Source organism: Eurosta solidaginis, chromosome 4 (assembly GCF_040869045.1).
Source record: "Eurosta solidaginis isolate ZX-2024a chromosome 4, ASM4086904v1, whole genome shotgun sequence".
NCBI classification, from domain to species: domain Eukaryota; kingdom Metazoa; phylum Arthropoda; class Insecta; order Diptera; family Tephritidae; genus Eurosta; species Eurosta solidaginis.
In genome coordinates, this window is record NC_090322.1 from 155,741,473 (window position 1) to 155,756,314 (window position 14,842).

The 14,842-nt window shown below is 35.4% G+C and overlaps 1 protein-coding gene across 6 annotated transcripts in view; it reads right to left on the reverse strand.

Annotated features, from left to right (window-relative positions):
- Positions 1–12,043: 12,043 nt before the first annotated feature.
- Positions 12,044–14,842, reverse strand: part of LOC137250527 (allatostatin-A receptor-like) — a 68,974-nt gene continuing 66,175 nt past the window's right edge. For all 6 annotated transcript variants that reach the window (XM_067783491.1, XM_067783490.1, XM_067783489.1 and 3 more), the window contains 2 exons: positions 12,950–13,105; positions 12,044–12,273 (listed from right to left, as the gene is read on the reverse strand). In XM_067783491.1, the coding sequence (XP_067639592.1) occupies positions 12,172–12,273; positions 12,950–13,105 (258 nt within the window). In that variant the 3' untranslated portion in view covers positions 12,044–12,171. The remainder of the gene's footprint in view (positions 12,274–12,949; positions 13,106–14,842) is intronic.

Consider the following 14,842-nt stretch of genomic DNA (forward strand, 5'->3'; position numbering starts at 1 on the left):
CAGTCGTTGAAGATATCATAATGAAATTTGGCAGGAACGTTACTCCTATTACTATATGTACGGCTGATAAAAAATTGGCAAAATCGGAGAAGGACCGCGCCCACTTTTAAAAAAAAAAATTTTTTTAAGTAAAATTTTAACAAAAAATTTAATATCTTTACAGTATATAAGTAAATTATGTCAACATTCAACTCCAGTAATGATATGGTGCAACAAAATACAAAAATAAAAGAAAATTTTAAAATGGGCGTGGCTCCGCCCTTTTTAATTTGTCTAGGATACTTTTAACGCCATAAGTCGAACAAAAATTAACCAATCCTTTTTTGGTAGGGGCATAGATTTTGTGACGTTAACTATTTTCTGTGAAAATGGGCGAAATCGGTTGATGCCACGCCCAGTTTTTATACACAGTCGTCCGTCTGTCCTTCCGCATGGCCGTTAATACGATAACTTGAGCAAAAATCGACATACCTTTAATGAACTTAGTTCACGTGCTTACTTGAACTCACTTTATCTTGGTATGAAAAATGAACGAAATCCGACTATGACCACGCCCACTTTTTCGATATCGAAAATTACGAAAAATTAAAAAAATTCCATAATTCTATACCAAATACGAAAAAAAGGTTGAAACATGGTAAGGTAATTGGATTGTTTTATTGAGGCGAAATATAACTTTAGAAAAAACTTTATAAAATGGTTGTGACACCTACCATATTAAGTAGAAGAAAATGAAAAAGTTCTGCAAGGCGAAATAAAAAACCCTTAAAATCTTGGCAGGTATTACATATATGAATAAATTAGCGGTATCCAACAGATGATGTTCTGGGTCACCCTGGTCCACATTTTGGTCGATATCTGGAAAACGCCTTCACATATACAACTACCACCACTCCCTTTAAAACTCTCATTAATACCTTTAATTTGACACCCATATCGTACAACCTCATTCTAGAGTCACCCCTGGTCCACCTTTATGGCGATATCTCGAAAAGGCGTCCACCTATAGAACTAAGCCCCACGCCTTTTTAAAATACTCATTAACACCATTCGTTTGATGCCCATATTGTACAAACAAATTCTAGGGTCACCCCTGGTCCTCCTTTGTGGCGATATCTCGAAACGGCGTCCACCTATGGAACTAAGGATTACTCCCTTTTAAAATACTCATTAACACCTTTCATTTGATACCCATATCGTACAAACGCATTCTAGAGTCAACCCTGATCCACCTTAATGGCTATATCCCTAAATGGCGTCTACCTATAGAACTATGGCCCACTCCCTCATAAAATACTCTTTAATGCCTTTCATTTGATGCATATGTCATAAAAACATATTCCAGGGTTTCCCTCGGTTCATTTCCTACATGGTTATTTTTCCTTATGTTGTCACCATAGCTCTCAACTGAGTATGTAATGTTCGGTTACACCCGAACTTAACCTTCCTTACTTGTTTTTATACTCAGTTGAGCGGAGCTCACAGAGTATATTAACTTTGATTGGATAACGGTTGGTTGTACAGGTATAAAGGAATCGAGATAGATATAGACTTCCATATATCAAAATCATCAGTATCGAAAAAAAATTCGATTGAGCCATGTCCGTCCGTCCTTCCGTCTGTCCGTTAACACGATAACTTGAGTAAATTTTGAGGTATCTTGATGAAATTTGGTACGTAGGTTCCTGGGCACTCATCTCAGATCGCTATTTAAAATGAACGATATCGGAAAATAACCACGCCCACTTTTTCGATATCGAAAATTTCGAAAAATCGAAAAAGTGCGATAATTCATTACCAAATACGGATTAAGCGATGAAATTTGGTAGGTTAGTTGAACTTATGACGCAGAATAGAAAAATAGTAAAATTTTGGACAATGGGCGTGGCACCGCCCACTTTTAAAAGAAGGTAATTTAGAAGTTTTGCAAGCTGTTATTGGGCAGTCGTTGAAGATATCATGATGAAATTTGGCAGGAACGTTACTCTTATTACTGTATGTCCGCCTACTAAAAATTAGAAAAATCGGAGAACGACCACGCCCACTTTTTAAAAAAATTTTTTTTAAATTCAAATTTTAAAAGAAAAGTTAATATATTTACAGTATATAAGTAAATTATGCCACCATTCAACTCCAGTAATGATATGGTGCAACAAAATACAAAAATAAAAGAAAATTTCAAAATGGGCGTGGCTCCGCCCTTTTTCATTTAATTTGTCTAGGATACTTTTAATGCCATAAGTCGAACAAAAATTTACCAATCCTTGGGAAATTTGGTAGAGGCTTAGATTCTAGGACGATTACTGTTTTCTGTGAAAAAGGGCGAAATCGGTTGAAGCCGCGCCCAGTTTTTATACATAGTCGACCGTCTGTCCTTCCGCTCGGCCTTTAACACGATAACTTGAGCAAAAATCGATATATCTTTACTAAACTTAGTTCACGTATTTATCTGAACTAACTTTGTATTGGTGTAAAAAATGGCCGAAATCCGACTATGACCACGCCCACTTTTTCGATATCGAATATTACGAAAAATGAAAAAAATGCCATAATTATATACCAAATACGAAAAAAGGGATGAAACATGGTAATTGTATTGGTCTATTGACACAAAATATAACTTTAGAAAAAAACTTGGTAAAATGGGTGTGACACCTACCATATTAAGTAGAAGAAAATGAAAAAGTTTTGCAGGGCGAAATCGAAAGCCCTTGGAATCTTGGAAAGAATACTATTCGTGGTATTACATATGTAAATAAATTAGCGGTACCCGACAGATGAATTTCTGGATCACCCTGGTCCACATTTTGGTCGATATCTCGAAAACGCATCCACATATACAACTAAGGGCCACTCCCTTTTAAAACCCTCATTAATACCTTTAATTTGATACCCATATCGTACAAACACATTCTAGAGTCACCCCTGGTCCACGTTTATGGCGATATCTCGAAAAGGTGTCCACATATAGAACTAAGGCCCACTCCTTTTTAAAATACTCATTAACACCTTTCATTTGATACCCATATAGTACAAAAAAATTCTAGAGTCACCCCTGGCCCACCTTTATAACGATATCTCGAAAAGGCATCTACCTATGGAACTAAGGCCCACTCCCTTTTAAAATAATCATTAACACCTTTCATTTGATACCCATATCGTACAAAAAAATTCTAGAGTCACCCCTGGCCCACCTTTATGGCGATATCTCGAAAATGCATCTACCTATGGAACTAAGGCCCACTCCCTTTTAAAATACTCATTAACACCTTTCATTTGATACCCATATCGTACAAACAAATTCTAGAGTCACCCCTGGTCCACCTTTATGGCGATATCTCAAAAAGGCGTCCACCTATAGAACTAAGGCCCACGCCCTTTTAAAATACTCATTAAGACCTTTCATTTGACACCCATATTGTACAAACGCATTCTAGAGTCACCCCTGGTCCACGTTTATGGCGATATCCCGAAAAGGCGTCCACCCATAGAACTAAGGCCCACTCCCTTTTAAAACACTTATTAACACCTCTCGTTTGATACCCATGTTGTACAAACGCATTCTAGAGTCAACCCTGGTCCATTTTTATAACGATATTCCGAAAAGGCGTCCACCTATAGAACTAAGGCCCACTCCCTTTTAAAATACTCATTAACACCTTTCATTTGATACCCATATCGTACAAACAAATTCTAGAGTCACCCCTGGCCCACCTTTATGGCGATATCTCGAAAAGGCGTCCACCTATAGAACTAAGGCCCACGCCCTTTTAAAATACTCATTAACACCTTTCATTTGATACCCATATCGTACAAAAAAAGTCTAGAGTCACCCCTGGCCCACCTTTATGGCGATATCTCGAAAAGGCATCTACCTATGGAACTAAGGCCCACTCCCTTTTAAAATACTCATTAACACCTTTCATTTGATACCCATATCGTACAAAAAAATTCTAGAGTCACCCCTGGCCCACCTTTATGGCGATATCTCGAAAAGGCGTCCACCTATAGAACTAAGGCCCACGCCCTTTTAAAATACTCATTGACACCTTTCATTTGACACCCATATTGTACAAACGCATTCTAGAGTCACCCCTGGTCCACGTTTATGGCGATATCCCGAAAAGGCGTCCACCCATAGAACTAAGGCCCACTCCCTTTTAAAACACTTATTAACACCTTTCGTTTGATACCCATATAGTACAAACGCATTCTAGAGTCACCCCTGGTCCCCTTCATGGCAATATCACAAAACGGCGTCCACCTATGGAAATAAGGATCACTCCCTTTTAAAATACTCATTAACACCTTTCATTTGATACCCATATCGTACAAACAAATTCTAGAGTCAACCCTGATCCACCTTTATGGCGATATCCCTAAATGGCGTCCACCTATAGAACTATGGCCCACTCCCTCTTAAAATACTCTTTAATACCTTTCATTTGATACACATGTCATACAAATACATTCCAGGGTTACCTTCGGTTCATTTTCCTACATGGTTATTTTCCCTTATGTTGTCACCATAGCTCTCAACTGAGTATGTAATGTTCGGTTACACCCGAACTTAACCTTCCTTACTTGTTTTTATTTCGAATAGGTGGCAACCCTGAATGGCAATCTTACTAAAAAATTTCCCTATTGTAATGCGGAGTGAAATACCTTTCGTTTGATATCCATATCGGCATATCTCATGAAATTTTTTTTTATTTCGAATAGGTGGCAACCTTGTGAAACATTCTGAGTGGCAACACCTAGGTAGAAAGTCTTAGATGGTGATACATTATCTCTGTGCCTAATTTCATTTAAATCGGTTGAGCCGTTCCCGAGAATGTTCGGATATACAAACAAACAAGAATTGCACCTTTAAAGTTATAAGATGAATGAAGATGAATGAAATGGCGAAATTTTAAATAACAAACAAAAAACAAGTAAGGAAGGTTAAGTTCGGGTGTAACCGAACATTAAATACTCAGTTGAGAGCTATGGTGACAACATAAGGGAAAATAACCATGTAGGAAAATGAACCGAGGGTAATCCTGAAATGTGTTTGTATGACATGTGTATCAAATGAAAGGCATTAATGAGGGTTTTAAAAGGGAGTGGTGGTAGTAGTATATGTTAAGGCGTTTTCCAGATATCGGACAAAATGTGGACCAGGGTGACCCAGAACATCATCTGTTGGATACCGCTAATTTATTTATATATGTAATACCACGAACAGTATTCCTGCCAAGATTTCAAGGGTTTTTTATTTCGCCCTGCAGAATTTTTTCATTTTCTTTTACTTAATATGGTACAAAGTTTTTTTCTAAAGTTATATTTTGCGTCAATAAACCAATCCAATTACCATGTTTCATCACTTTTTTCGTATTTGGTATAGAAATATGGCATTTTTTTTTTTCATTTTTCGTAATTTCCGATATCGAAAAAGTATGCGTGGTGATAGTCGGATTTCGGCCATTTTTTATACCAATTCAAAGTGAGTTCGGATAAGTACGTGAACTAAGTTTAGTAAAGATATATCGATTTTTACTCAAGTTATCGTGTTAACGGCCGACTGGAAGAACAGACGGTCGACTGTGTATAAAAACTGGGCGTGGCTTCAACATATTTCGCCCTTTTTCACAGAAATAAGTTATCGTCCTAGAATCTAATCCCCTACCAAATTTCACAAGGATTGGAAAATTTTTATTCGACTTCTGGCATTAAAAGTATTCTAGGCAAATTAAATGAAAAAGGGCGGAGCCACGCCCATTTTTAAATTTTCTTTTATTTTTGTATTTTGTTGCACCATATCATTACTGGAGTTGAATGTTGACATAATTTACTTATATACTGTAAAGATATAAAATTTTTTTTTTTAATTTTAGTTAAAAAAATTTTTTTTTAAAGTGGGCATGGTCGTTCTCCGGTTTTGCTAATTTTTATTAAGCATGTATATAGTAATAGGAGTAACGTTCCTGCCAAATTTCATCATGATATCTACAACGACTGCCAAATTTCAGCTTGCAAAACTATTAAATTACCTTCTTTTAAAAGTGGGCGGTGCCACGCCCATTGTCCAAAATTTTACTAATTTTCTATTCTGCGTCATAAGTTCAACTCACCTACCAGCTTTATCCCTCTTTGGTAATGAATTATTGCACTTTATCGGTTTTTCGAAATTTTCGATATCGAAAAAGTGGGCGTGGTTATAGTTCCATATCGTTTATTTTAAGTAGCGATATGAGATGAGTGCTCAGAAAACTACATACCAAATTTCATCAAGATACCTCAAAATTTACTCAAGTTATCGTGTTAACGGACGGACGGACATGGCTCAATCAAATTTTTTTTCGATCCTGATGATTTTGATATATTGAAGTCTATATCTATCTGGATTCCTTTATACTTGTACAACCAACTGTTATCCAATCAAAGTTGATATACTCTGTGAGTTCTGCTCAACTGAGTATAAAAAACACAATAACCTAAAGACACTAAAATTATTTCAACATGAAGCAAATACCTTTGACTTCAATATTCATTTTTAATTATTTCAATACAATGATATTTTATGTATTTTTAAATAACTTAAACTTGCACTCTATTTTAAACTTGCTCACTAATAAGAGATACTAACGACACATTTGGTGGCAAACTTTTCACTTTGAGTTTTTTATTTTTGGCCTATGGAACCGACCACTGTGCGCTCTGCTGAATATCATAGTAAACATTCAACTTCAATGGAATCATAGAGGCTGCCAAAAGGAAACTAAAATATTTGCACTCAAAGTGTAAACAAGTAGAAAAAATAGTTTTTGCCTTTAGCTAGCAAGAGTTCAAGGACACATTTTAAAGATGTTGCACAAATTGTCCACCAACTTGATGCTTAGTTTGTATGTACTATGGATTATCTCATAACAAAATTTTTTCTTTCTTGATTTTTTGATGCGAGAAGATTTTATACTGTTCTTTTTAACACAAAAATTAAGTTGAGGCTTTTTCAGCAAAAAATATATCTATATATGTATGTATAAGTACGCCACACGCAAATTTTTCAACTCCTTTTTTGAACGCACTTTTCGGCCGTTTAGGATGAAATATGCACTACTTTGTTGTACTAAGGAAGAGTGATATATTAACGAACAAATGAAAAATCTAATATCTCTAAGAGCATTCATTAATATTAATATTAAATCAGTGAAGAAAAGTAGAAATAATTGAAAAGGAGCGTGCGTTACCTCCCATACAATTATCTCCTGAAACAATTAAGTCACATTACTGAAACTTGGCATAGCTCTTGACGTTCTTTAAGCCAATTAAAATGGAGAATATTCGAAAATGGGACGTGGTAACTGCCATAAAAATTTAAATTTCTGTATCACACATATTTGAAACTACTGCAGCTATATTGCTGTAATTTGGTGCCAATGGTTTTGTTGATTAAATCAAACTTTAAACGAACAAGTAACAAAGTCTAAGTTTGTGTGAAACCGAACATTACATACCCGGCTGTACACTTGAAATGCTACTGTTGTTTGCTTTGTGTAGTTAATAGTGTTATAAGGCTGCGCAATAATAAAAACGTATGTATGTATGTAGCTCTATTCTGAACTCATTTTCGTTCAAAAAACCAAAAAGGATACAAAGGCTACCACTAATTAAATTTAGCCGGTCAAAAAGCAATTTAACAGTTGCAGCTTTGCAAAAAATGTTTATGCAAAATTTCGTTCGGATTAGGAGATTTTTGTTCGACTTAAGGCATTAAAAGTATTTTAGAAAGAGTAACAAAAAAGGGGCAGGTCACGCTTATTTATTTATTTGGTTAGGTTTTGTTCTAAGCCCAACCATACCACTACTGAGGTAGAATACCAGTCAAATCAATTTAAATAACATCTATATACAGTGAAATTCCCCATTACACACAGTCCTTATAACCGGGCAGCTCCAATAACCGGACAGATTTTGGACACACAGGTTTTTCATTCATTTTGTCATACAAATATCACCCTAAAAAACGGACACTCTAATAACCGGACGCGGACAAAGTATTTCAGACCATTTTCATGAAAAAATTTCTCATAACCGGACAAAATTCAAAAATATCACAAAATTGAAAAATATCATCTTTTAGCATGTATGCACACATTCAAGCCGTGTGTTTCAAACTAAGGGTACTTTTCCATTCAGTTTGTTAAGTCAGTTACATGCGAATGGTTGCGTTCAAAGTTCGTAGTAATATAGCGCCGAAAAAGAAGGTACTTTGTTTAAAGAAAAAGTGGAAATTATTAATGTTTTCGAAAAAGATAAATTATCAGTACGTGGAGTTGCAAAAAGGTAAAGTATAGTGAGCCCAAAAATTTAATTGTAGTAGGTAAACGTTTCCTTTGCTTCGAAAGGTTCAGTATTGGCAAAACACAAGCTGCTGAAATCAGTAAAAATAAAGAAAAAATTCGTTATAAATGGGAATCTGGAGTTAATGTTCATCAAAAGCGAAGTTTTCTTAAAGAAGGTAACTCTGAAATAGATAAGATGTGTTTTAATTGGCTCGCTAAGGCTGGAAGTCAAATAATTCCGATTTCTGGTCCCATTTTGAAAACAAAGGCAATGGAAATTGCAGGCAAACTGGGTGTACCTAATTTTAATGCTTCAGATGGATGGTTAAACAAGTGGCGAATAAGGAATAATGTTACTTTCAAATGCGTATTTGGTGAAGCTGCAGATGTAAACCAGGATGGTGTCGAACAGTTTAGGACAAAACTTCCATCTCTGTTGACCCGTTACAAGCCTCAAGACATGTACAACGCAGATGAAAGTGGCTATTTCTTTCGTGCCTTACCTGACAAAGCCCTCGCTCTTAAATCCGAAAAATGCGTGGGCTGCAAACTATTAAAGGAAAGACTCACAATTTTGTTCTGTGCTAGCATGGGTGGGATAAGGAGTGCAATGTACAATGTACTTAATCGATATATGTATATGGATTTATATGTAATACTAAAGTATGCAAATTTTCGTTACTTCCAAAAATTTCTTAGATAAACTATGTACAATATAATGTATATGTGTGGTATATATTTTGTGACTTCATCCCTTATAAGCGGACATCTCCCATAGCCGGACAAAAACACTGCGTTAAACTTCCAAATTTTCTTCTTTGAAATGTGGGTGGAACCACGCCCAAATTACAAAATTTTTGTAAACTTATGTTTTTGTTATAAAACCAATTCACCTACCAAATTTCATTCACTTATCGGTATTCGTTTTTTAATCATCTCACTTTTTCCATTTTTCTACATTTTCGTATCGAAAGTACCGCGCCCACATCGTGCGATTTCGCTCATTTTTAAACCAACCTATTCTGGGTCCAGATCAGCCCGTGTACCGAATTTGGTGAAGATATCTCAATATTTGCTCAAGTTGCCTTAAAGGAAGGACATCTATTTACGAATTTTTTTTTTCGATACTGATGATTTGATATATGGTCTATATCTATCTCGATTGCTTTGCACCAATACAACCAACCGTTATCCAATCAAAGATATAATACTCTGTGTACAAGTACAGCTGGGTATAAAAATTGAAAGACTTGTAAAGGGAGTGTGCATCCACGGAATTGAAATATGGTACCTAAAAAAAATTTACTGAAATTAGAACTTGTTTCTAAATTTTTGAATGGGGACTTGAACCCAGGATCTTCGATGTGGTAGGCAGGTTTTAGCCAACAAAGTTATAGGTTCGCAAGAGTCAAAGGTACACAATCCTGGTTTTTGCCCATAATTCACGATTTTGGAGTTGCCTTGTATGCAGTCATTCTTGATCTTCCGGATGTACTAGAAGCGGCATGCCTTTTTAGGTATTTAAATTTTTTTTTTTTGTAAGACTGTGTAATCGTGTAATCGACTCAATATTAAATTTAGTTTATTATAAGGATGTTCGGAATTTTGTGTTTTTGATATTAGGGCGTTAAAAGGCTTTTTTCATGTTCGATTTTTCCTTCGCATTTTTTGTTTCGTTTGGAAAATTTTTGATTCACTATTCAAAATTGAAAAAACATCATACGGTTTTTGATGTTACGTATTTGCCATGAAGTAGCAAATGCATAGCCGTGTACTTTGTTACTATATTGTAAAAAAAAATGTTGTACACATGGTTGCAATGCAATGATACTAGACCATTTCCACAAAATCCTGAAGTCTCTTTTTTATTTTTTTATACTCAGCTGAGCAGAGCTCATAGAGTATATTAACTTTGTTCGCATAACGGTAATCCATAACGCCATAAACTAATCGAGATAGATATATACTTCTATATATCAAAATGATCTGGGCGAAAAAAGAAATTCATTTAGCCATGTCCGTCCGTCCGTAAACACGATAATTTGAGTAAATTTTGAGATATCTTGATGAAATTTGTTACGTAGGTTCCTGGATGCTCACCTCAGACCGCTATTTAAAATGAACGAAATCGGACTACAACCACGCCCACTTTTTCGATATCGAAAATTTCGAAAAACCGAAAAAGTGCGATAATTCATTACCAAAAATGGCTAAAGCGATGAAACTTTGTAGGTTCGTTGACCTTATGACGCAAAATAGAAAATTTTTAAAATTCTTGACAATGGGCGTGGCACCGCCCACTTTTAAAAGAAGGTAATTTAAAAGTTTTGCAAGCTGTAATTGGGCAGTCGTTGAAGATATCATGATGAAATTTGGTAGGTCTTATTACTATATGTATGCTAATAAAAATTCGCGAAATCGGATGAAAAACACGCCCACTTTTAAAAAAAAATTTTTTTAAGTTAAATTTTAACAAAAAATTTAATAACTTTACAATATAAAAGTGAATTATGTCAACATTCGACCCCAGTAATGATATGGTGCAACAAAATACAAAGATAAAAGAAAATTTCAAAATGGGCGTGGCTCCGCCCTTTTTCATTTAATTCGTCTAGAATACTTTTAATGCCATAAGTCGGACAAAAAATTACCAATCCCTGTTAAATTTGGTAGGTGCATAGATTCTATGACGATAACTGTTTTCCGTGAAAAAAGGCGAAATCGGTTGAAGCCACGCCCAGTTTTTATACACAGTCGAACGTCTGTCCTTCCGCTCGGCCTTTATTGAGCAAAAATCGATATATCTTTACTAAGCTTAGTTCACGTACTTATCTAAACTCACTTTATCTTGGTATAAAAAATGGCCGAAATCCGACTATGACCTCGCCCACTTTTTCTATATCGAAAATTACGAAAAATGAAAAAATGCCATAATTCTATACCAAATACGAAAAATATAACTTTAGAAAAAATTTGTCAAATGGGTGTGACACCTACCATATTAAGTAGAAGAAAATGAAAAAGTTCTGCAGGGCGAAATCAAAAGCCCTTGGAATCTTGGCATACTGTTCGTAGTATTACATATATAAATAAATTAGCGGTACCCGACAGATGATGTTCTGTGTCACCCTGGTCCACATTTTGGTCGATATCTCAAAAATGCCTTCACATATACAACTAAGGGTCACTCCCTTTTAAAACCCTCATTAATACCTTTCAATTGATACCCATATCGCAAAAACAAATTCTATAGTCACTCCAGGTCCACCTTAATGGCGATATCCCGAAATGGCATCCACCTATAGAACTATGGTCCACTCTCTTTTAAAATACGTTTTAATACCTTCCATTTGAAACCCATGTCATACAAACACATTCCAGGTTAGCCTAGGTTCATTCTGCTAAATAGTAATTTTCCCTTAATTTTGTCTCCAAAGCTCTCAGCTGAGTATGTAATGTTCGGTTACACCCGAACTTAGCCTTCCTTAATTGTTTTATTAAAATTTTATAAAATATTGTTTTTTTGGAATAAGAAGGCGTACAACTCCGTAGTTGGAATGGTTGTATCTAAGTATTGACTATCCATAGTAGTGAAAATAATCGTTTACCCCCCCCCCCCCCCCCACCGCTGCTTTTTAGACAATTGGAGAGGCTTTGTCTTCAATCTGTGTCTTTCCTTTTCATTTCATCATAAAATTTCCTTAAAATAAAATAATTACTCAACATTAATAAACCTTAATACTTTATTGAGAAGATATTACTTTAGTGCATATATATGTGTATGAAGATAATTGTAAGTATAAATTTTAGTATGAAATATGTATTCAAGTTAATGAATATCCATCAATTATGGTATGTCAGGATTGGATGGTGCATTGCCAGTGGTGCGTGTAGTTTTTGTAACTTGATATGCCATTGGAACGAGCGGTTGAGTGCCACAGCCAACGACCTACATAAATAAGAACACTTATATATATGTATATGTATGTAAATTGACAATGTCTTTTATGTACATTAGACTGGGTCCATTTATTAACCAATATCGCGCCATTGATTTTTCGATAGGATTTGGGCTTTGGATTCCACCAAGCATACCCAAAAAATAATTTTCGAGCCTGCGAAAAAAAAATCGTGAAAGGGTAAATTTTTCGACCAAAACACTCCCCAAAATCCAAAAAATATTTTTTTTTTTCAAAAAACTGTTATCGCCAACGTTTTTACACAGTTTTTTGAAAACTAAAATATGTTTTGGGTTTTGGGGAGTGTTTTGGTCGAGAAGTTTATCCTTCCGCCATTTATTTTTTGCAGGCGCGAAAATTATTTCTATGGGTATGCGTAGTGGAACTTTTTTTCCTGAGCCCAAATCCTATCGAATAATCGATATCATGATGGCGGTTTGACACCTCCCTGTTGAAAAGGTTGGCCGCATCCCTTAATTGTGGCAACACAAGTCTGAAATTACAGAAGGGTTGAAGGAAGTGATTGAAATTTGAGCGATTATATAAACAAAGAAGATATCGGCTAACTTTCGTCCATACAAATCGACCCAGGTTAATGTACATACATATTTAAAAAAAATATTTTCCTTTTTCAAAATATGTCGTAATTAAAAATTTTGCACCCACCTTTCTGAATGCTTTACGAAAATTATCTGATAGAAATGCATACAATATAGGATTTATGCAAGAATTCATGTATGCTAGAACATGTGAAACAATTTGTATTATAACAGATACATGTGAGCCGGGATACAATTCCAAAGCTTTCATTACTAATATTACCTGTAATATGAAAAAGCAAGGATTTTTTCTAAAATAAATATTCTTTAGTAAGTCACATTTAATTAAAATCTCTATGACCACATAAAATGGGCAGTCAAAAAAAACTTAAAATATTAAACGATTCAGACCTGGGCATGGTGCTTCAAAAAAGTTAGTGCACCAAACGCTGAAAAATTTCACTATCACTAAAATTTAGTGATCTTGAACAATCTCGGAAATATATTTTCGACACAATTTCGGTACTTGTTTGACTTCTAGAATATTTGTGCAACCGTTTCGGGACTGTGAAATATAAATCAGTTTTATTATACTCAGCTGAGCAGAGCTCACAGGGTATATTAATTTTGTTGGCATAACGGTACCCCGTAACGGCATAAATTAATCGAGATAGATATGGAATTTTATATATCAAAATTATCCGTGCGAAAAAAGAAATTCATTTAGCCGTGTCCGTCCGCCCGTCTGTCCGTTGACACGATAACTTGAGTAAGTTTCGAGGTATCTCAAATAAATTTGGTACGCAAGTTCCCGGGAACTGATATCAGACCGCTGCTTAAAATGAACGAAATCGGATTATAACCACGCCCACCTTTTCGATTTCGAACATTTCCAAAAACCGAAAAAATTCCGATAATTCAATACCAAAGATGGATAAAGCTATGAAACTTGGTAGGTGGGTTTACCTTATGACGCAGAATAGAAAGCTGGAAACTTTTGGGCAATGGGCGTGGCACCGCCGACTTTTAAAAGAAGGTAATTTAAAAGTTGTGCAAGCTGTAACTTGGCAGTCGTTGAAGATATTATGATGATATTTGGCAGGAAGGTTACTCCTATTACTATATATATTCTAACTAGAAAACCCGGCAGACGTTGTCCTGCCGTAAGTTTGGCCTACCTGCATACATTTTAATAAGCTTTTTCCCTCTGACTCTGCCCTCCCCCCTCTTCACTTTTTCTTAATCCTTTTATTCACTCCACCCTCCGTCTTTTTCGCTTCATCTACCTCCATCTTCGTCTCATTCTATCTCGTTCTCAATCTCCTTCTCTCTTTTCTCTTCTCTCAATTTCTTCTCATTCTTACCCTCTGCACAACTAAAAACTCTCCTGAATTAAAAAAATGTCACAGTACCTCTAAATCGCGGACCCGCGGTTCAGTAGTTTAGGAGTCCATCGCGCCCGAAAATGTTGTGATACGTGTTTTTTATATATGAAGACTAAAAATTAGAAAAATCGGATGACGCACGTGTCCACTTTAAAAAAAAAAAATTTTAAGTAAATTTTTAATAAAAAATTTAATATCTTTATGGTGCAACAAAATACAAAAATAAAAGAAATTTTCAAAATGGGTGTGGCTCCGCCCTTTTTCATTTAATTTGCCTAGAATACTTTTAATGCCATAAGTCGAACAAAAATTTACCAATCCTTGTGAAATTTGGTAAGGGAAATCTTCTATGGCGATAAATGTTTTCTGTGAAAATGGGCGAAATCGGTTGATGTCACGCTCAGTTTTTATACCAGTACACCGTCTGTCCTTCCGCTCGGCCATTAACATGATAACTTGAGCAACAATCGATACATCTTTACTAAACTTAGTTCACATACTTTTCTGAACTCTCTTTATCTTGGTAATAAAAATGAGAGAAATCCGACCATGACCACGCCCACTTTTCGATATCGAAAATTTCGAAAAATGAAAAAATGCCACAATTCTATACCAAATATGAAAAAAAGGGATGA